Here is a 22,238-nt window from a genome sequence, read left to right as displayed (position 1 = left end):
CTTGTGGGCTTCCAAAAAGTCAAACCAGTCCAAGTTGTTCTGTTTGCTTTTATTAGCAACTTGGTCTGAAACAGGACAGGTGGTCGATGGGTTTTTAAAGTGACAGTGGGAAAGGGGAATTTTAGTTTTTTTCAGTGCTTTAGTTCTGTGTCAGCAAGCAGCCCATATCTGCTTCTCTGCAGGAGTATTTGTGAGGCAGTGGGCTTGGTAGGAGGGGAGGGGTAAGCTGTTCTTGCTTTTCCAATTAATGAAGGCTGCCTTCTGGAAATCTTCATTATTCCCAGGTCTGTGTGCCTGCTGTTCTGACTACAGTCCCTGAGACTTCCCCCATGGGAACAGCATGAGCTTGTCTCTGTCTACACCTAATACCATGGGCAGTAACTGAGCCAGGGCAGGTCTGTTTGCTGGCAAGAAACTCTAACAGTGGTCAGAAGAGCTGGGTTTGGTATATCAAAAATCCAAGTATGCTTCTCACTGTGGAGGGCTGCAAAGGTGTTGTGTAACTTTTGGTTGTATTAGGACAGTGCTTACTGTGTTTACTTCTTTGTGCAGAAATTGGGGCTGAGGTGGAGTTAATGGCAGCTCATAGGTGTTTGGATATTTGCATGAGAGTCCCTAGACTAGGGGGAGGGAGGGCCAAACTCTTTGGTGTGTAGTACAGAAGATATTGGACAATGTATTTCAAGCTAGAAACCCACTTCCTTACCAGCATGTGCCAACACGTGACTGGATGTGCAGGCATAGCCACTGCACTGATAGTGTGGCCTGCTGGCAAGAAACCGGGGAGGTGGGGGGCAATGTGCCTGTGTGCACTGCTGGGAACTTGGTTTCTGCCAAACCATTTTTGAAACAGAGCTAAGGGTTCTCTTCAGCTGTGTCTGGCCTGCTCATAAAATATATGCTGACCTGTGAAGCAACATTTTGAGGTTTCTTTTTCAAAGCAGTGGTATTTTTGCTTAGTTGGTTATTTGGTTTGGGCTTTTAGTTGGTTTGTTTGGTTTTTTGTGGGAGGGGTGGTTATTTGCAAAGCTTTCTATTTTTGTGGCCTTGGCTAAATGAACAATGATTTGCTCTGGAAAGGAGATCTTGCTTCTACCCTTTCTCAGTATTTCAAAGACCTTAAAACAGACTATCCAAAATCTGTAAGGGCCTGATTCTCTCCTGCCCCAGCAGAATTGTTTTGCTTTCACCAGGGAGCAGTTGTCCCCTTTGCTGCACCTCGTCTCCCTGACTTCCCTCTTTGCATTGGCCTCTCTTCCATCAGGTGACATTGACCTGTCACTTGCTGTGCTCTGAGTTCCTGGCAAGGAGAGAAGTCAGTGCCAGACAAACACACAAATGTCCTTGCTGTGGAAACTGCTGTGCATATATCTAATGTATCTCTCTCAACTCAAGGTTTTCTGGGAAGATAAGATGCTTTGTGGTTTTATGTGCTGTGGCCCTTCTCCTTGTGTCTCTCACAGCAAGCTTTGCTTTCTTTCTGTGGAAATGACTGAGAGAGAACTGGGCTGCCTGCTGCATCTCTGTAGTGCCTGAAAAGCAAAGGTGGAACTGGTCAGAGTCTCTTAGCTGCAGAGGCTGCACAGAGTGGTTTTATGTTTGGGGGTGAGATGGAGCTCAAAAATTTGACTTTGCAGTCTGAGGCGTTTGGGGCAGCTTGTAGGAGAGAGCAAACCACCTGGAAAAGTTGACCTGAGAGTGAGGGGCCACAGAGTAGGGACACTAGCCAGAGCTGCGTTCAGCTAAAACAGACTGCTGGCCTCACTGACAGCTCTCCTCTGTGATACAAACAAGGATGGGGAGGGAAGCCTTTGAAGGATATTCTGCAAATGATTTGAAATGAGGAATTTTTACATAAACTGGTTTTGAGGAGTAGGATTGCAGAGAAGTCCCAGTGATCCTGGGCATGGCTGGGCCGTCTGATGTGCACCCATGCCTGCTACATGGCATCCCTGCTTTGGCATTTTGCCAGTGCCCTGCTGCTCTCAGGGACACCCATGGTCACCTCTCAGTGAATTGGGGATAGCACTCAATTTGGATTAAAATCCTAGAGATAGTCAGTGTTCAGCCCACCCCCCCTGTGCCCAAAGCTGTTGGCCTGAATGAAACCTAAGGGGCAAATCCTACATCAGAAAAAAAAACCCAACCCAAACATTTGTAGGACAAGCAGGGACTGGCATGAGGGTTCTGTGAGGCTGTGATTGCTGGTAGTCAAGTTTATCGCATATTGAGCTGGGAAGTGTCACCCATGTTCAGCAAAAGGAGCAAGACTTTGGTCAGTGATGCCCTGCAAATAGGACTCTGCACTACTTCAGCTCATGTCCCTCCATAGTCAAGCCCTGTATGTTCCTCCTATGTGTGTCACCTTGTGGGAGCAGTACTGTCCACTCAGGAAACAGGGGAGGCAGAAAGAAGTGATTCTGTGTGCTGCTCTACCATATGCAAAGTGAACACAGGGAAGCAGACAGGTGATTTTAGAAATATGTTTTCCTCTGAAGAGATTTTTTTTTTGTTTTTTAATCCTTTATGTATTGCCCATGAATTTGTCTCCACTGGAGCTGCCTGAGGGGTGTGTTTGAATGCTTGGACACTTGCCTTTGAACTGAAGAATACATTTTCCTCCCGTCTTATGGAAAATACTTGCATTCCTTGATGTCTTTGATGCTTTTTTCAGAAAGCTTAAGCACCCCTTTCCAACCCTTCCAACCTGAAAGCTTTGGCTGGAAAATTTTCATTTTGGAGCAAAAAGCCAAAACGTTCTGGTTATCTTCAGAACTATGAATCCGCTGTCTGTGTGTGTCTGTTGAGGCAGACATTTTCTTATGCTGTAGTTTTTTCCCCTGTACAGATTGATTAGCGAGTCCAGTATCAACTTTTTTTTTTTGCTTATAGTAGCTACTAATATGGTACTGCATTAAAAAAACTTGATTAAAACAGGCATCCTACCAAATGGTGAGCTGTTAATTTGGTGGAAGGAGCCATTCAGGCTCTTGAGGTGGGAGCTGTTCCCTAACTCCACAGAAACCAAGAACTGAAACTGTCTTTGCTGTTGTATTTTTGCCCCTCGGGTTCATATTGATTTACTCTGTAGAGGAGGGTGGACTAAACCAGTGACCGTGTTTCTGGGAATAAGTTAAGAGTTTTCTTCTGCAAGGCTTCAAAACTTACTAGCATCGATTATCACTTAGCATGAAATGAATGATACTTTCCTGCACCTTTATGGTACTTTTCAGCAGGGAGTTTAGTAAACGAGCTAAGTGTGGCTGCTTCTTACCACCATCATGTGAAGTAAGTGAATATTCACATTTTAGAGGCGGGAGCCTGCTCTATTGGGTAAGGCAATGATATGGTTGGATGGCATATTGTCAGGAACAGAATTCTTGTGTCCTGCTTTCACCCTATTTTGTAGGAACTGGTGTGCCCCTCTCTCCTCAAGGCAGCAGTCATCAGCACTCCTGCCTGTCTGTTCTTCCAGCCTTCAACTTGCAACTCCTTGTATGATTAGACATTACAATGAATGTTTTTTCTGAAATTGGATTTAGTTCTGGCTCGTAAGGGAAGTCTGTAAGAACAAAGTGAGCATTGCTTGGAAACTGGCATGTGGAGGTGATGCTTCTTCGCATGTTACTGTGCTTCAACCAGTTCAACCCTGATTGGCTGGACTGCAGCAAGACCCAGGCACAATCCCTTTGTCCATCTTTCCTTCCTGCTTCCCCTCCCTCCTCCCTCCCTCCGCCCCCCCTCCGCCCCCAGGGAGGCTGTCCTACTCTTTTCTTTTTTTTTTTCTTTCCTTCCCCTTCCATCCTCCCCAGCTGTACTTTTAAGTCCCTAATCAAGCTGTCCTTGCACCAAAGGACAGCTCAGGAGACACGGAGTGGGGCCCACAGCAGTAGGATGGCTCACAGCATCTTGGGGCTCATGCGGCCCTTGTGGAGTGGACTGAACGTGAGCAAAATTCGCCTCATTTACCTCTGTGGTGTCACTGAGCAGCACCACAGCCCAGCAAAGTGGTGGTCAGAAAGAGGCTTCAGCTCCACGAATGGGTTCCAGGATGCCCCTGGGGAATCAAGGTGAGTCACATGCTACCTTGCTGCATCCGAAGGGACGGGCATGCACCTCTGCCTTGCCCCATCACAGGGAGAGGAAAGATGCCAGTGTAGCCATGGCGTGGGAGGAATGTGGTGCCAGGACCCAGCCTGAGAGGTGCTGCTTCCTGTCCCTGGAGCTGTGGGGACCTCTCAGAGGTGCTAGTCCCTGCCTCCAGACCTGTGGGGGCCACAGCTAGTGGCTGGGAACCAGCTTGCGAAGGTGACAAAGAGGCCCAAGTGTCCTTTGGCCCATTTCCACTGCAGGAACTACTGCAGGCTCCCTGCCAGCCTTTCCTCTCTCTACTTTAGGGATAGTTCAGGAAAAGATAGTAAAATAAATGCAATTTGTAGATCTCCTAGACTGGTATGATCTGGGCCAGACTGTAATCTGCTAGGCATTGAGAGAGAGATCCAACCAACATCACATAAAATACAATAAACCATTTTGCCATCTGATCTTAGAGAAAAGTCATAGTGATAATCCTGCTTGGTGGGATTTATGAAGACTCATTATCAATGGGATTTCTTCCTAATTGGTTTGTTGCTTGTGAAGTTATCTCTGGCCGTACTTGTAGGCATCTTGCTGGTTTGTATGGCCTTGGAAAGTATCTTTTAGGGAAAACATTGACAGGGGGAAGAACTACTTTCTTGAAACCTCCTTCACTATTTTCGTGTATCACGAAAGGTTTGAGATTTTATTTTTTAAAAGGGAATAATCAGTTGGTATACACTGAATTTGCAGTGTTGAGTTTATCACATCCTGGTAAGATCTTTCCAAAGCTTTAACCATGTATCCTGTGACAGTAATGCCATTGTAAAATAGTTCAGCCTAAATGAAGCAAAATTTAGTCCAACAAATTTTGGTGGGTTTTTTTTAAATCCTGGTTCAAAATTACTTAAAAAAACGTGAAAGGAATTTTTTCATCATTTTGAAAACACCAACAAAAGAATTCAAAAGTAAATAAAATAAAAAGCTGAAGACTTTGTTTCCAGCTTTGGGTACCCACAAGCAGGTGTCTTTCAGAAGAGACTTAAGCCTGGGACTGATTTGAGGGATATAAAGACAAAGAGACCAGTATGCAAGTCAGTCTGTTACTGGACTGAACAGTGAAAACAGGGAGTCATCAGACTGAGTTTATGCACCCAACAGAGGCACCAATACTGGCAACACAGCCAAATACCTTAAATATTCCCTTCAGCCAGCAAAGAGGGGAAGCTCCTTGAAGGTGCTCTCTGCATTGTGGTCAGAAGTGCTTGGCATCATCCCTGCTCTTGAGAAGAGTGAACTCTGCACCCAGGCTTATCCAGAGTCATGCAGGGTGTCTCACAATAGCATCTGTCCTTCCTTTTACCTAACTGGATACTCTGTGTGCTGTCCCTGGCTGCAACTTGGCTGCCTTGGGGCCCGTGTAACTGGCAGCAACAGCCAAAGCAAGGTTGGAACTCAGAGGAACTGTAGGGAACTAGATTTGTGGGAGGTTGGTGCAGAGATTCTCCTGCAACTATGTTGGCTGAAGCTTTATGTGCCTCGAGGATAACAGGAATTAAGTTTTCTGTCGATAAATATGCAGATGTCTTTGGGGATTTTTTGATCCAGCAGTCTCTGCAGACAGTCAGCTCTCATTATTTGAGAGCTATATGACAGTCTCAGAATATACTGTCTTGGTGAGAAATTCTGAACACTGCTGTCAGGGTAGCAGCCTTCTCCAGACTGGTGTGAGAGCCTGGTCAGGAGGAGATGAAATGGATGCTGTTTCCCTCTCATTTGTAGGTTCCCTTTCTGCAAGTTATCATTAAGAGAAGCTGATGGCCATGTTCCTAACTCTTGGCCAGATTAAATGTTGCAGGCTGTCAAAGTAACTAGTAATTTTTCCTGAACATGGATCACATCAACTCAGAGGATGTTACTCATCCCTGCAGCTCTGTAAGCTGGGGCTGAGCATGTCTTGCCACAAGAAGGCTCCCTGTGATGGAGGTAAGGAAAGGAGTGGGCACTTCATGGAAGAAAAAGCAGCAGAAAAGGAATAATCATCAAGTAATCCCTGTGGGAAGGGAAGGGGAAACAAAACATGAATGACAACAGCCCTTCTAGCAGGATTAGCATCTGATCCTGAGCACTTTGCTTGTTACTGCATCACTCTACCCAGGATTAACATCCCAGGCCTGGGACTTGAAAATGCTCTGCCTGCCTACACGTGCTCCCTCTGCCAGCCAGCCCAAGCAGAGGCAGCACGTGCAGAGCACCAGCACTTGTTTGTGCACAGATAGACATTTATTCTGAGGGCTGTTTGATGAAGTGGGAAATATTTTGGGGCAACTGAGATTTGTCTGCCACTGAGAATTGATAATTTGAATTTTTTCTGATGTGCATGGTGTAATCCTTTGAGAAAGTGTTTGCGTGCACATTTCCTCTACATACCATGTCTCTAGCACTCAGCCAAAAGACTTCAATCGTGGATGTGCAGAAAAGGGTGGACTCCTCTGATTTTTGCAAATTTGTCTTGCAGCTCTGAGGATCAGGTGACCGTGCATTTTATAAATCGGGATGGAGAGCGACTTACGACCACAGCCAAAGAAGGGGAGAGTTTGCTGGAAGTGGTAGTCAATCAAAACTTGGCCATTGATGGGTTTGGTAGGTGTTCCAGAAGGATATGTACATGTGCTGTTAGGACCAATGGGTTTTTAGGAATAGTGCAACAGTACATATGCCACTGTGTTTTGCCAAGACCATAAACAAGCTTCTCTTCCCCACCGTCTGTTTGCTGGGTGGCTCACCATGCTGAGATGGCATTGTAACCTCACACAGTCACCACTGGCATTCCAGCAGCCTCTGTCAATGCATTTGGCTGGATAGAGCTGATGTAAAAATTTTAAAACTGACTGTAATTCTCCCAGAGAAGAGGCAGGCTGGAAACATCTGTTGTGTTTCCTAGCATCTCTTTTGATGTGCTGCAGATCTGTTAAAGGGCGTTTCCTCACAGTGTTCCTAAAGATGGTCTCTCTCGCCCCCTTATTTTTCCTGATTTGCTGTCATTCCCTTGTTTCTCCACCAGGTGCGTGTGAAGGGACATTAGCCTGCTCTACCTGTCACCTCATCTTCGACAGGGACACCTTCCAAAAGCTTGATGCCATCTCAGATGAAGAGCTAGACATGCTGGACTTGGCATACGGGCTCACTGACACGTAAGCCTCCCTGCTGATGGCAGTAGATCCTCAAGCCTCTGAGGCAGATTCTCACTATGTGGCACCTATTTCCAAGGGAATGGAGCTTGTTCTGTGTTATAGTTGTGCCTTGAGAGCTGCCTTCCTTTGAGGCACAGGAGATGTTTAACAGGAGCTTTAGTGAAAACCCATCCTGGACCAGACATCCCAGTGTGGGTGGGGAACTTCTCCCTTTACTTTGGGAACAGAGGAGCCTCACTTCATGTTTTCTTCTCAGATCGCGCCTTGGCTGCCAGGTGTGCATTAAGAAGTCGATGGATGGTCTGACAGTGCGGGTCCCCATGGATGTGTCGGACATGAGGAGGCAGCTGGAGGTTGGAAAGCAAAGCAAACAGTAACTGGAAACGGTTGCTGCACAGCTTACACCCACAGTTAGCGTGGCAGGGTATTCAGCTTTTGGTTGACACTATTGCTTTTTGTGGCTGGCTTGCAGTAGACCAATAGAGGTCTGATTCAGTATAAAAGGCGTGTTTGGCAAATCTCTTATTTAAACAAGGCACAATGCTTAATAGGGTCTTTGGTATGTATTTTAAGTGCCTAAATGCTCTGCTAAATGCAACTGGATTAAAGTGTGTGGCTTTATATTTCCCTGGGTGGGTGTCAGTAAACATCTCTGCTGTATGTGACTCTCTTTCTCCTTTGAAATTTAAGAATTCTGCTATTCTGAGTAACTGCTGAGAATTTTGCAAGGCTTGGCTCTTTAAAAATGGAGCAGACTTTTCCCAATTTGGGAAGCTTAAGAAGAGATTGCTGTTTGCAAGTCAGTGTACTGATGGGCTTGATGATGTAGGTGACTTGAGTTTGGTCAGCAAGAGCATACTGAGGACATTTGTGTGCTGACAGTTCCTGTAAGCAGGAACCACTTCAATGAACTTGAGATGTTATGGGTTCCTGAATTGTTCTGTGCCAGGAGCAGCCACTATCTCCAAAGGTTAAATTTTCTTACTGCTGTACTATCACACATGTCAAATAAAATTGTAATAATGAGGCTTTTAGACCTACAAGATGCACTATTGTGGTACCATGAGCCTGGCTGGAATAGAATGAGTTGGCCGGAAATCTGGTTGGCTGCATTAAGCGCAGCACTGCCAGCTGATCAAAGGAGGTGATTGTCCTGCTGTACTCAGCACTGGTGGGGCCTCACCTGGAATACTGCATGTAGTTTTGGGCACTGAATATAAAAAAGACATTTTTTTGTTAGAGTTTGTTTGTCCAGAGCAGGACCATGAGGACGATGAAAGGTCTGGAGGGGAAGTCTTACAAGGAGCACTGAGGTCACTTGGTTTGTTGAGCCTGGAGGAGGCTGAGGTCAGACCTCATTGTGCTCCTCAACGTCTTCACGAGGGGAAGTGGAGGGGCAGGTACCAATCTCTTCACTCTCATGACCAGTGATGGGACTCAAGGAAACGGCATGAAGCTGAGTCAGGGGAGGTTTAAGTTAGATGTCAGGAAACGGTTCTTCACCCAGAGGGTGGTTGGGCACTGGAACAGGCTCCCTAGGGCAGTGGTCACAGCACCCACCCTGACTGAGTTCAAAAATGGTTTGGACAATACTCCCGGGCACATTATGGCATTTTTGGTATGTCCTGCAGAGGGCCAGGAGTTGGACTCGATGATCCTGATGAGTCCCTTCCAATTCAGCGTGTTCTATGACTCTACGATTCTGTGATTGACGAAATCTCGGAGTAACCTCGGGGCCTGGGCCGCGGGGCTGCTGTGCGGCGCTGCGGCGCCAGGGGGCACTGGCGGGGCGGGGGCGGCTGCGAGGAGGAGGAGGAGGAGGAGGAGGAAGAAGAGGAGGAGGAGGAGGAGGAGGGCGCGGTGGCGGCGGGGCTGCTGCGCTGTGCCCGTCCCTCCTTCCTCTCGCGCTGGCCGGTGGCTGGGCCTGTCTCGGGAAGCCACGACTGCCGTCTGTGTCTGATGGTCTCTGGGCACCTCCATGCCTTCCTACTGCTGGCACCACCCCTGCCCCTCCCGGCATGGCCTGGTGTCCCTGTGGGCTCAGGCACAGGTGATGAGTGACACCCTGAATCCCCGCAGTAGGCCTTGTCTTCCTCTCTGATCCTTCATGCAAAAATCGATACAAATTTTTATCCATGTCAGAATTTTATTCTTAGCAGAGGGGTACCTGCAGGAAGGGTTTCCTGGCGTGGGCCAGAACCATGTGCTGTAAGAGGTGAAGGCAGCAGGGTGGATTTTTTTCAGGGCCCCAGCCTTGTTTGGGGACCACGGATGTGGTGATGTACTAGGGCTTCAGGCTTGTGACTGGCATGTCACAGGGTAGCCCTTTGCTTTGTCATACATCAGAAAAGTCTTCCAGGCTGTGCCTGTTTCTCCCAAATCCCTTCTCCTACAACTTGTCCCAGGTTTACTGTGAAAAAGCAAAGAGAATAAATATGGATTAAATGAAAGCAGTTAAGCCACCACCTTCAGTAGCACTTCAAGTCTCTCCCCTTCCTGATGCTGCCACTTGCAAAGGTGATCTAGAGCTTTGCAGTCCCACTCCTCGGTCCCCACCTTGTTGTGAGCTTGAAGCTGGACCCCAGGCTGCTGCTGCAAGATCTCAGCTCTCTGCACACATCCTGGCAGGATGGCACGGGAGGGAGCAGCTTCTGGCTCAGAAGGGTTGAATGACTGCTGTTTTCCTCTTCAGAGTGTAGGTGACCTTTGAAGAAAGAGTTTCTAGGACAAGCTGTTACTATTGAAATGCACAGAGTCAAAGTAGCCCGTGCTACTCTTTGGTGGGGCTGTCTGTCCCATTGAAGGTGCCATGGGATAATGGAGAGCCCTCTGCACAAGGGAGCTAGCTACCTGCAAAGGATGAGGGAGAATATGTCTTAGAAGATTGCCTTTCCTGACTGTTGAATCATCAGAAATAGAACTGAAAAGGTTAAAGTAAACTACAGCTGCCTCGGGCTCTTCTGTTATGTTTCTGTCAGCCTGCAGGATAAGGAAAGAAATCATATATCCTGAGCAGAAATAAGATGAGGCTGAACTGCATGAGTAATTTCTCTTCAAGGCAAGTGACCTGGACTTGTTTGGCCTTGGTCTGTACTGGGAGCAGGCCCTGAAGGCGCCTCACTTCCTGTGTGGTGACCGTGTAACACGACTTCCCGAGAGCCTGCACCCGATGGGGCAGTGAGTGGGGCTTTCAGTATGTGACAGGCCAACGTGGTCTAAATGGTCTGCAAAAGGGCAGAGAAAGAAGGGAAACCTATTTGTGTCTCAGGGCTGTACATTAAGGGAAAATGTGGCCTTTCTGGAGCAGAAAGCCAACCAAGTGTCTTTGTATTTATTTCTTGTTATGAGCATGCTGGGGGCTGTGGAACATTTTCAAGACTGGTCTCTGAGTTGCATTATTGCCTAGCTCATGGAAAAGGAGTGCTGTAAATTTCCAAGCCCAGAACTCTGGTTTGTACTACGTTTTGCAGGGTTTTGTTTTGTTTTAAATAAAGGAAAATGCTTAATACAGAACTGGGTTAGAGCAGCTACCCAGGGAACTGTGCTCAGGCAGCCTAAGATGAGGCAAGGAAAACTGTGTGTTTTTTTCCTGCCTCTCCCAGTGTTTCTATAAACTAAGTTTCTTGTGTTCCTTTTAGGTGATGCAAATTGTGAGCTCTTACTCTGCATTTGGTTCAGGTCCCCTTTGTTTGACCTGAGCCCAGCCACTGAATTTACAATCTGTTAGCATGTTTAGAATACAGAATAATCTCTTTTCCAAGAACAGGCAGACTTTTCTTATAATATTTAGTGCTGTTTCACCTTGAAAAGACAGGAGTAAGGCCTAGACTGAGGTGCTGGCAGAAGGCTTCTTGGCAGTATGGCCAACCTGGCAGACCTGGGCTGGGAGGTGAGTGTGTTTTACAGCAGTTCAGTGCAAATGGTACCATCCTGACACAGGGGTGAGGGGAGCAAGAGCAAGGAGAGAAAAGGTGACAACACCACAATGACAACTTGTGTGTCTTTTATTAAAACAGTTACAACTGGAAAAAGACTGTGGATGCCTTGTTGCTGTTCTTGTGTGAGGAAGATTATAGTGGTGGTGGAGTTGTGTTAAGATTATATACACCTTTCATTATACAAGGGCCACAAAGGTGACCTGGGACAGATTGTGCCACATCTGATAGTTAAACACCCTTCATCTAACAAAACAAACTGTATACACCTTGGAAAGTGGGCTCTAGGCTTCCCCCCTTTTCCCTTGCCCTAGTATTTGATAATGTGAATTTGGAGTACTGGGCCAGGTTTCTGTCACTGACTCTCAGAGGCACCTGGCAGATGAGTGGAGGATCTGACATTAGATAACTTTACACAGGTGGCTTTCCCCTCTGTGCAAGGACTGAACCATGGCAGCTGTCATGCAGCTCCAGCTCTGGCTATTTGCAGACACTCAGCAGCTTGCAGGGGTACTTACTCCACAAGCACTACCTTTCAGTCATTAGGATTCATGTATTTCTCTTCTCCTTCACCAGTTCACTGTTCACTGAGTAAAAGGATTGTCTCTCTGACAGATACCACCATAGAAAACTCTCACGTAACTTTCAAATGAACCATCCCAAACCTTTTAACCTTTGAGACTTTTCCCACTCTTTTCTTAAAACAACCTGTTAAACTAATGTGGTGCTCTCAGCATCTTTTTAGAGCTCAGCTGGCAGTGTTACAACCCTCTAACAAGTCCCACTAAGTCTGTGGCACTTCTGAGCATGGTTTTGAATGGAATCATAGGGATGCTCCAGGAGTCCACTAGCTGCATCTCTTTGGTCCTTACCAGCAGCCTGCTTAGCGCATCCCTGCCTGGAATTTCCCCAAACTCAATTCTGCTGGAGCGCACTGGGCCACATTCTCTGCTGAGTGGGAACTCAATGTTTCTCTGAGCCAGCATCTGTGATGAAGCCTGGACAGTTTCACTGTATGGACTGACAGCTTTCTGGCCAGATGTGACTTTGCTTCAGCATCTACTGCACATCATTCCTGACAACTTCCACAACTCCTTGACCTCATGCTAAAACCAAGCCCTGCTCAAGTCCCTCTCAGCATGACTAGGAATTTGATTAGTTGCCTCATCCACACTGCCTCTAGAAAGGGGCATCAGCATTGACAGAATATTGTCAACTTTCACTAGGACTGAAACTCCTAGCTACTGAGCTACTCCCAGAGGACACTGAAGAACATTCATAGCCCTGTCAAAGTGACAGTACTAAAATCCTTTATAGTAACTGTGTCTCTGTCAAATGCTAACTTTGGGGAAGGTACGAGAAAGAAACAATCACTGCAAAATTAATTCCAGAAAAAAGCAATCTTGGGTTTAAAATGTTACATATGCTGTCTGTCAGTGAATGCTGGACTTTGGACTCTGGGCTCCAGCTGCTGATTTTGGAACCCAGCCTCAACAAGTAACAGATGTGGGCTGTGAGCTAGATCACAACAGACAAAACAGATGAGCAGAGTGAAGCAGCAGTGATTTCTGGAATGGAGGTGAAGGATTTTCCTTTGGATGAATGGTGGTGATGAACAGTGAATAATGGTGGGTTTTGTGCAAGTGTAAAGATTTTTAACTAATTCTTAAGGAGCAGTAGCTGCCCCAGTTGTCCAGTCATCCACACACATCAGCAGCTGACTGGAGAAAATAAAGCAACATTTCTCTTTTCCTGCTATAAAAAAAAATGGAGTCAGGCCCTATACAGGTCAGCTAATTCATGGACAGGGAGAGTCTGGTGGTATTCAGTCCACTACACACCCAGCCAGTGTGGTCTCTGCCATCAGAAAAGGGCAAAAAGAAAACACAGCCCCTCCCCCCCCCCCCCCCCCCCAATGAGTATTGAACCCCATCATTACATACACATCCTGATCATATATTACAGAATATTTTCTGTTGCACATACACAAATATTTAGTTTCTCCATCTCCATCACCTTAAACAAATGTCTCTTCTGCAAACACTGCTGTGTCATGCTCCTCTGCAGTCACCTCTGCCAGAGGCTGGCTCCTGAGCCACTCCACCCTGCTCCGGAGGAGTTCCTTCTCCACTGCTTCCACCTCTGCTGGGGGACAGGGCTCGGTTTCATCGTGCTTGAAATACTCCTTGATGGTGTTTCGGATGGAGTCAGGGAGGATGATGCGGATGGTGTGGCTGAATGTGTCAAAGCCCTTGCTCTGGGGTGGCGCCTGCGCCATTTCCACTGGTTGTCTCTCCAGCTCCTTGGGAGCAGAGGCACTTTGGGGGCTTTCTCTGTGCTCGGCCTGCAGGGATGGGACTGTTGGTTTATGGTGGTAGCGCCTGGAGATGGACTGCAGGACAAGGGGGGTGTTCTGCCCATAGAAAACTGTCTGGGGGATGTGGACTCTCACAGTCTGCAAGCTCTTGGACAGGCTCTGCTCACTGCTGCTGCTGGGTGGGTCTCTGCTGCCGGTGTTTGTCACAGATCTCTCCTCTTCTCCCACTTGAGACCCCCAAGAGCTTTCTTTATTTGGGGCCACATAAAAAGTTATCTTGGTGCGCTTCAGGCTTTCCTGGCTCAGAGGGCAGTCATCAATGCCTTTGATTTCTATGTTCTTCACTGTCTTCTCCCTGTGCTGCTGGTGGCTGACCTGTGGGGATGTCTCGCTGGATGGGCTGGCAGCTGGGAACTCAGGGTGTTGTTCAAACTCTTTGGTACAATCCTGGCTCCTGAGCCCTGGGCCAGGGCACCCTGAACAACTCAGCTGTCTCTCCTCTTCTTCCCAGTCAATGTCAGTGAATGGACTTCCCATGGCAGCTGTGCTCACACATGGAAAACTTTTCTGCTCTCCAGAGCAATGACTGTTCTCTCCAGCCTTGGGTTCATCCTTCTGAAAACTGTCCAGATTGCACAGATGTAAAGGCACAGGAGATGTGAAGGATTTGTGCCACTCTTTTTGGGACCTTTTGGTAGCCGTGGGAGACACAGCATGAAGCCTAGCAGAAGTGCCAAACATGAATGGCAGGGATGAGACATCTGTGGGACTAATTGCTGATGACTCTGAGCAGTAGGAGAAAGCACTGTCTAAGGAGCTGAGTGAGGAGGCAGAAGGGGAGGTGGTGGTAGAGGACAGGCTGGAGAAGCTGGACCTGTTGGACAGGCTGGACTTCTGAAGGTTGAGCTGCTTCACCCTGGAGGTGGTCTGAGGTGATTGCCACAAGTTCTGCCTGGCCATATTAACCCCAGGGCTTAGGCCTTCATCAATCAGCTTCTGGCTCTCCATCTGCAGCTGCCTGAGCCTGTGGATGTAGTCTGTGTGGCTGCTCATGATGGTGGCATCGCAGCTGGACTGGCGGGCCACTGGCTCATGGCTCTGTGCAGGCAGCTGGGAGCTGAGGCAGACGCTGGGCTCTGAGGAGCACCGGTCCCTGGCTGGGCTGAGCGAGCGTATGGAACCGAGGGAACAGAAGGAGCCATCCTCCTCCAGGAGCTCATAGCTGTCTGCACTGGCATTGGTCCGGGCTTTGCTTTGGTAGCAGGCTGTGATCTCACTGAACAAGTCCCAGTCTTCCTGATCCTCATCAAGTAACAAGCTGCTGGGTGGTTCAAACATGGCATCTGTTTCAGATTCCAGGTGGTGCTTTGGCCCTTCTGGATCACAAATGGAAAACTCCAGCTCATCAGAGGAATCATCATGCTGAGCCAAACCTATGTCTGGGGCAGAGGACACAAATTAATTCGTTGCCATATATAAAGTACCTCACAACTAAAACAGGGAAATTGTATCAAGCCCATGGAAAAACAAAGATGATCCATTATTCTCACAGGCAATAATAAAAAAATTCTGGCTGGCTTGATGACCTAAGTTTTCACCACTGGCCTGTATTCACAGGATAGATAACAGAGACAACTCTCCATACAAACCATGTGGTTTAGCTTTACAGAACTAACCTGGAAAATAAAAAGACTGCTGGGACATGGCAGTGCTATGGCTACACGAAATTCTTGCAATGGCTAGAGTAGGTTTAACAGCAGCCACAGAGAAAGACAGCAGTCCCTGGGGACACACTGGAGGTTCTGCACCTCAGCCTTCTGCTTTGCTATCTCTTCCTGCCTATGCTTGAAAACACAACTGGTTTTCAGTGCTTTTCCTTAGAAGAAACATGAAGGTAAAGCAAACTCTTTTGTCTGAGGACTTTACCTATTAAAAGATTTTAAATATTTCTGGAAGATTTGCTACCACCAACTTACCCAGAGATTCTGCTGAGTTTTTGGACTTCTTTTTGTCAGGTCTTTGGAACAAGGAAGCAATATCACCCCCAAAAATCTCTCCCGAGTTTTCAATCAGAAACTGCACTAACAAGGCCACCTGGCAAAGACAGGAATTCACAGATTCAGTTTCATGAAAGTAGAGCCAGCCATTTACAGCAAGTAAAATCATACCCAGATTGTTCTCATTTTTTTTCAAAGGTGTAATTTCCTCAAGAAGCTGTTATTAATGTGGTAGTGCATCTGTATGAACACCTGAGGCAAGAATATGAACTATGTGAACTGGTACTGTGAGCCAGGTATAGCACATTCTACAATTTTCCTCACTATTGCTTACACCTCAGAAGCTACAAGCAAGCCTTCCTCCTTTCTGGTGCACTGTCATGCTCATTGCTTACTTTGTCCCAGCTGAGGTGGCAGTGTCCAACTTCAACTGCTCCAATTTTCTTGTGCTTGCTTGACCATATAGGCAGTTCATCTGGTAAAGCAACCACCACTTCCCTGTTCACCCTGGACAGTCTGAGGAGCTAAACCCCTCCCGGCATGGGCACAGCTGCACAGGGGAAAGGATGGGGCCTGGATGCCACTCAGCCAGCACTGTCACTGGCCCTATGCCTTCCTTAGACAACAAAAGGCAGTGCCCATAAAAAGCAGTGAAAGGGGCACACAGAGGTGAGGCCAAACCTATGGAAGATTACCTTCTTTGTGGACCGGCTCTCCTCTTCAGGCCCAGTGGGACTTGGTAGCCACAGCATATTGGGTGCTATGCAAAGAGCCAGGTTAAAGGCATTCATCTGATTCACTCCGGAATTCTGCTCAATATGATGGAGGACTCCAAAGAGGTGTCTGAGTAAGATGAGGTTGGCCTCTGGAAGCTGGTTGACTAGACTATTCAGGGGGTGGGAACAAAGGAAAACAGTGCTGTTCACAAACATCTGCTCTTTGAATACCAGAAGTTACATCCCAAAGCTTTGCTCCCTTCTGCCCCTTTGTACCCAGCCTGAGACATCCCCATTTGATAATAAGGTGAGTCTGTGTCACTCCCCTCTACCAACTCATGTGAGAGCCACAACTCTGCATCCATATTGCCCACCTGCTCTGGTCACAGAGCTAGAGGGACAAAGGACTTGGGTTCAGAGCACATGGGAGGGAACCCACAATGCCTTGAAAAAACAGGGACTGCCCAGAGGAGACAGGAGACAGCTCCAGGCCAGCAGCGTGCCAGACCATGCCACTGCCGTGTCCTGTGCTATGGAGACCATGGAGAAAGAAGGCCCAGGCTAAACAGTAAGGTTCAAAAACTGAGCTGAGCTGTGGTTGAATATACTGGATATCCAACAGGAGGCTGATAAACTGTTCTTGCTCGTGGCAGCAGTTTCAAGGCAGTAAAGCTGTTTTCAAGGTCCTGGTCACCACCTTGACAGGGCTGTTTCTTCTAACTGCCAATATGATGATCAGCCTCATTTTGTGCACATAAGAATAAAGTTACTGTCATTGAAGATCTAATTCTGCTACCATTGATGCACTCCTGGTGGCTGAATTACTGTGCTTTTTCAGTTTACTTGTTCTGGTAATTTGAACTAATCATCAGAAAAGAATTTTTTAATGACTTTTCTGGGGTCAGAAATGTTAATGATGTTCAAAACAGACCCTTGAAAAGAAAATTTTCTGATCAGTGACAATGGCAATCAGCAATAGCTCCTCCACTGTGGCCTGGAGCATTTCCAGTAATCTCCCAGAAAACGAAGGCTATTCTTAGCGTCATATGCTCCCCCTTTTCCCACCAAAAGAAACTTTAACAAAGTCTTTTACAAACCTTTTTATAGCTTCAATCTTATGTGCCCGATTTTCTGTGTCCACAGCTTCCATCCACAGTCCGTGCATGTCTGAGGATAGAACACTGTCAGGTATATTTCGGAGAAAATCCTGAATTAAATATATATATGTAGAGCAGTCTGGTCAGTTTTGAATTCCTGGTTTCAGTTTCACAATGCATATAGTCACTGTTTATTCATATAAAACACAAGATAAAACAAGACATGACACAAACATGTTTATTCTCCCATGCCACGCCCACCAAGCTGTCCTCCTCAGACTCTTCCATGGCAGCACTGCAGGATGAACAGGCAGTCCTCCTGTTTTGCCCCTTCTCCAGAGTAGGACTGACCTCCACTCCAGCAGAGGACTCAGCCCTGAGGCTCCGCACAGATCTCTCTGAAACATTTCTCAGCTAGGAGGACTGCTGGTTTTTCTCAGGGGACCATTCAACAACTCAATGTATGTCTTGTGTTGGAAAGTGCCTGAATATCAGGCCAGCAAGAACAAGGAGATGTTTTTTGGATACTTTGGTGCCTAAATTATTCTGACCAGATTTAATTGCCAGTGCAAAATACAGGCTTTTCCTTACTGAAACATGGGGCTTATCACAAGCTTCATCCCCCACCCACAACCCCTCTGCTTGGATTTAGCAGCTGCTTTCCTTTGTGCCTGCTGGTTGATCAGAGGGTGAAGGCTTGGGGTCCAGAGAGCACAGGTCAGCTCCTTTGACCTGTTTTTGGGGGTTGCAGAGCATCTGCACTCAAATGGTACGAGTCCTCCCAAACCTTCTGCAGCGTCTTCTCTGCATTCAGAAATGACAGAGAACATCTGTGCTGCTGCCACCAAAGGGTTTTATGCATATGTCAGTGCAGCATCTCTCAGGTTATTTGGCACTGTACAGACATCATGGCTATCTTACAGGTGGACATCACTGTATTTCCTGCTGGAGGTGGTTTGGTACAGGGAGGTGCCAAAGGAAGCCCCATCCTGAGGGGCTGCACATGTCTGCATGTGAAAACCAGCATCACTGTGTTGGGCAGATACCTCTGTGTACAAAGACACCCCAAGCCATCAGGTGAAAACATTCCTTGCTGGAAAATGCTTTCTGTTCCCCTGAAATCCTCTCTACCCATAAAGACTCATTGCTTCCTTAAAGAAGGAAGGTACCATTAGCCCAGACAGCTGAGTTACTTGGCCAAACATACCGTGATGACTGCTGCAGCCACAAAGACTGACTCTCCATCTACCTGAACATCATCTCCAGAGTTCAGCTTCTCTTTCAATTCCTTGCAAGTCTTGGCATTGGCAGAACGTCTGAAAATGCCCCTAGTAGAAGGACCTTCATGGTACAAGAGGAGCAGCATATCCTAGGAGAAAACCCAGTTGTACTTAAGAGCCTAACACTTTACCCTCTTGTTTGTGTATATTATACATCATGTCTTGTAATGTAATTAGCATAAGACCAAGTCAGTAACGGGAAGAAAACAATACAAGAGATTTATCCTGATCTAATCAGGGACAAGAACCTGACAGCCAAGTTGCAGATACAGTTCATGTGGACATGCTTATCCTGTGACAAGTGTGAGCCCAGGGGACTCTTGCAGTGAGTGAGGTCTAGGCTATGTAGCATGGCAGGATCCACTGACATTACCCTTGTCAGCTGGAGATGACCTGGTTGGAGACACCCATTGAAACAGGACAGACATCTGTGAATGAAGTGATAGGGATTACCCAGGAGAGGGTTGTTCCCAACCTTGTTACTGAGCTGAATCTGAATCACAAGTAAACAATGGTCCTCTTCCTCATTCAGTCCTCATAAATATGGCAAGTGGCTTTAAATTTTGGGTTAAACACATCAAGTTTATGTCAAGACAAGCAGTCCAGGCTGCTGCTTACCATGATTGGCTTGGGAAGGATTCCGTCAGGACAGACAGAAGACAGGGACAGGCCGAAGAGCTTCCGTGGTGTGGTAGGGGACTGTGACGGAGGGCTGCCCGTGGGGGTGCTGGTGCTGCGGCGCAGGGCCCAGTCAATCAAGGACTTCTTCCTCTTGGTGTGTTTCTGCAGTGACTCTGAAAGAAAACACAGACTTTCATTACAGGCCTGTCTGTCCTCCTGCTGGCCAGTGAGTAATCTAGAGTGGAGGCAGAGTTCCCAGCAAAACAAGGACTTTCTACCCTCACCTGTTTATTAACTGCACTCTTAATGGGGATGGTTAGACAACATATGGCAGTGAAACCACTTGTTCATCTCTCAACCATCAGCAAAACTCTCAATCATCATTCTTCAGGGAACCTCGCTGTCTCTGCAGTGTAAGAATTTCTTCACTCTTGTGACCAGTGAAAGGACTTGAAAAAATGGCATGAAGCTGAGTCAGGGAGGTTTAGGTTAGATCTCAGGGAAAGGTTCTTTACCCAGAGGGTGGTTGAACACTGGAACAGGCTCTCCAGGGAAGTGGTCACAGCATCAAGGCTCTCTGACTTCAATAAGCGCTCAGGCAGATGGTGGGGTTTTTGGGGTGTCCTGTCCAGGGCCAGGACTCAATGATACTGATGGTTCTCTTCCAACTCAGCATTTTCTATGATTCTATTACAATGACTTGCAGTTAAAGACTAATGAAAGACTGAAAGCTAAGTCTGAACATTTGCTCAGAGAAATGTCACCTCTCTGCAATCTCCTCCTCTTTACATTACATTCAGGTATGAGAGCAACTCTGGGATACGTGTGTGATGCCAGGAAGAGTTCAGCACTGCACTGGAGAGCAGTAAAGTCTCTATCTGCCTATATCACACTCCTGCAGCCCCTACCTCTCCTCAGCTGCATCAGAGCTTGGAGTCTGGGTTTCAGGACAAATTGACACTGTTTTTCCTTTGGGAGCTGAGTAAGGAAGGAAGCCTCTGTCCCATCAGCCAGGAGAGTGTTATTGTTGGTTCTTTGTTGCTGGTCAGCAGAGTCCCGGAGACAGCTCAAGGCGATGCTGAAGGGATGCTCGTGCCCTGTTGAGCAGAGTTGTGTAAAGAGCAAGCAAAGATGCAGAGCTATGCTAAAAACTCTTATTGTTATTGGAAAATTCCAGCACTGATGATCACCATGATGAACGCTTAGCATTTAACAGACAAAATTCAGTGGTTTATTTTAAACTGTTTCTTCTGTTTCTGAAATCATCCCCTACAGATCTCTAGCACTCTTCTCTATTTTTATTGTCCTCAAGTCCCCCATATACACACCTACTCTCCCTCAAGCCTGAGGAGTTTCTAAAACCTAAACACAAATTGTTAAAAAATAAAGTTTACAAATAAACAGCCTGCAAAGGCATTGATGCTAGTGGGCCATGTGTTTGTGAGGTCAGTTTAGTATTGGATTAAGGTAGCAGTTCAGAAGATAACAACCCATATGCAACAAACTGGGTTTTCAATATGATGCAACGTTTTGTGTGGAAAGCAGTCTCATTATTTGTGAACTGAAATGCAATGAAAAATACGTAAGTACCAAAAAAGTAGGATAAACATGTTAGCTTCCTAACTAAAGACTTGTAAGTCACCAATAGACCATCTAAAAATTCTGCTTCTTTCAGTTGCTGAAGTGCTTTCCTCTAGATCTAACACACTCTTGCTGAATGACTGCAGCAATTTGTTTGGTTCTGACAGAGCCCAAAGGCAAAGGGCTTGGGAAGTGCCAGGAGATGCTCTGACAGACATCAGTGGACACCTCTATCACAGACAGAAAAGATGGGATGAGGCTGCCCCTGACCTCCTGCTCTGCCTGTGAGGAGATAACTGCAAAGCTGAGCAGGACAGTATGACCAGCCTTCCAAGCCTGTAGCCCTGCAAGCTCATACCAGCAGCCAGAGGGTTTGAATCAGGCTTTGAGGCATGTCCTACCCCTGCTTCATATCTGCTGCAAAGAAGGTACTTCTTAGACCAGCCTAAAGATCTCCTATTTACTTGGAGCATCTGCTGAAAAGTGTGATGGGCTCCCACCCAGAAATGCACAGATTTGCGTGGAAAACGGAGGTAAGTGTGAAGTCTTTCAAAGATGTCACCGTGCTTTGATTAAATGTGGATGCTGACACCATAAAAGCCAAGTGACATCTCAGAGCAGCTTGGTGTCACACCTCCCATCAGCAACAATGTCCCTACCATTGCTTTTTAAGTGAAGAGTGCAATGTTTGTGATGTTTCTCTGCCACACACAAAGTATCATTTATCACTTGTCCCTCTGGTGCCAGTATTAAGTACCAAAATGATGCTCAATATGGGAGGGCTCTTACCAATGAGAGGGTAAGCAGGCTCATCTTTTCCTGAGACCACCCAAAGGTGGTGTTCACTGGTCCTGCCCTGTTGGATAAGGAACAGAGAAGAGAAAAATGTTAGTTGAGAGGGGCCAGAGTGAGGGTCCATGAGGTTGCCCTCCACTCAGAAAGCAAAAGACAGCAAATCTAGGCTTGTCCACACCACACTATCCTGTAAACCAGATGCTGCCAGCATCTTTAGCTAAGATCTGGCAACTGCCACTTACAGGGAGCCCAAGCTGTAGAAGGGTCTTCTTCATCACACTCTCTGCAGTTTCCACATTGGACACATTGACTGCAGTAGTCTAGAAAGGCAAACCGAGAAAATACAGGAAGCTAATACAAAGGTGAGAAGTTTGGTTATAGTTTCTCGTAGCTTGAAAATCTGGGGAAAATGTCACATCTCTGTCTAATGACTGCCTTTACTAAATGATGATGGTTGGATGAGCTGTATGAATTTGAACTACACCAGAAAGGATGATGGCTATACAACACAAAAGCTATTCTCCACTACTTCTTCTGTCATGGGTCTATTATACCATCCAAAGATTTCATCCAGCAGAAATCACAGGAGGCGGATGGTGCTCAAATGCTGTATTTGATCCCATCAGTG

At 46.8% G+C, this 22,238-nt stretch overlaps 2 protein-coding genes across 2 annotated transcripts in view; one reads left to right on the top strand and one right to left on the bottom strand.

The window, feature by feature from the left end:
* Positions 1–3,609: 3,609 nt before the first annotated feature.
* LOC125333325 lies at positions 3,610–8,759 on the top strand. The gene is made up of 4 exons (XM_048319188.1): positions 3,610–4,070; positions 6,596–6,720; positions 7,142–7,271; positions 7,528–8,759. Exons 1-4 carry the CDS (start codon positions 3,610–3,612, stop codon positions 7,646–7,648), a joined length of 837 nt encoding a protein of 278 aa, XP_048175145.1. The 3' UTR covers positions 7,649–8,759.
* A 2,498-nt stretch (positions 8,760–11,257) lies between these two features.
* LOC125333282 (rho GTPase-activating protein 20-like) overlaps positions 11,258–22,238 on the bottom strand; it is a 30,753-nt gene continuing 19,772 nt past the window's right edge. The window contains exons 7-15 of the mRNA XM_048319120.1: positions 21,853–21,930; positions 21,605–21,671; positions 20,143–20,331; positions 19,232–19,407; positions 18,541–18,702; positions 17,334–17,443; positions 16,216–16,405; positions 15,500–15,617; positions 11,258–14,962 (exon numbers count right to left, since the gene is read on the bottom strand). Coding sequence (XP_048175077.1) covers positions 13,224–14,962; positions 15,500–15,617; positions 16,216–16,405; positions 17,334–17,443; positions 18,541–18,702; positions 19,232–19,407; positions 20,143–20,331; positions 21,605–21,671; positions 21,853–21,930 — 2,829 coding nt within the window. The 3' untranslated portion in view covers positions 11,258–13,223. The remainder of the gene's footprint in view (positions 14,963–15,499; positions 15,618–16,215; positions 16,406–17,333; positions 17,444–18,540; positions 18,703–19,231; positions 19,408–20,142; positions 20,332–21,604; positions 21,672–21,852; positions 21,931–22,238) is intronic.

This window comes from Corvus hawaiiensis, chromosome 14, assembly GCF_020740725.1.
Source record: "Corvus hawaiiensis isolate bCorHaw1 chromosome 14, bCorHaw1.pri.cur, whole genome shotgun sequence".
In the NCBI taxonomy this organism is placed as follows: domain Eukaryota; kingdom Metazoa; phylum Chordata; class Aves; order Passeriformes; family Corvidae; genus Corvus; species Corvus hawaiiensis.
Note: the sequence above shows the minus strand (reverse complement) of the source record. Positions and strands in the feature narration are given on the sequence as shown.

What these genes read in the sequence shown, in the direction of transcription:
- LOC125333325 (XM_048319188.1), top strand. Translation starts at nt 3,610, where the DNA reads ATGCTTCTTCGCATGTTACTGTGCTTCAACCAGTTCAACCCTGATTGG. An exon ending in GATGCCCCTGGGGAATCAAG is followed by an intron (nt 4,071 to 6,595) that starts GTGAGTCACATG and finishes TTTGTCTTGCAG; the next exon opens with CTCTGAGGATCAGGTGACCG. An exon ending in GCATACGGGCTCACTGACAC is followed by an intron (nt 7,272 to 7,527) that starts GTAAGCCTCCCT and finishes TTTTCTTCTCAG; the next exon opens with ATCGCGCCTTGGCTGCCAGG.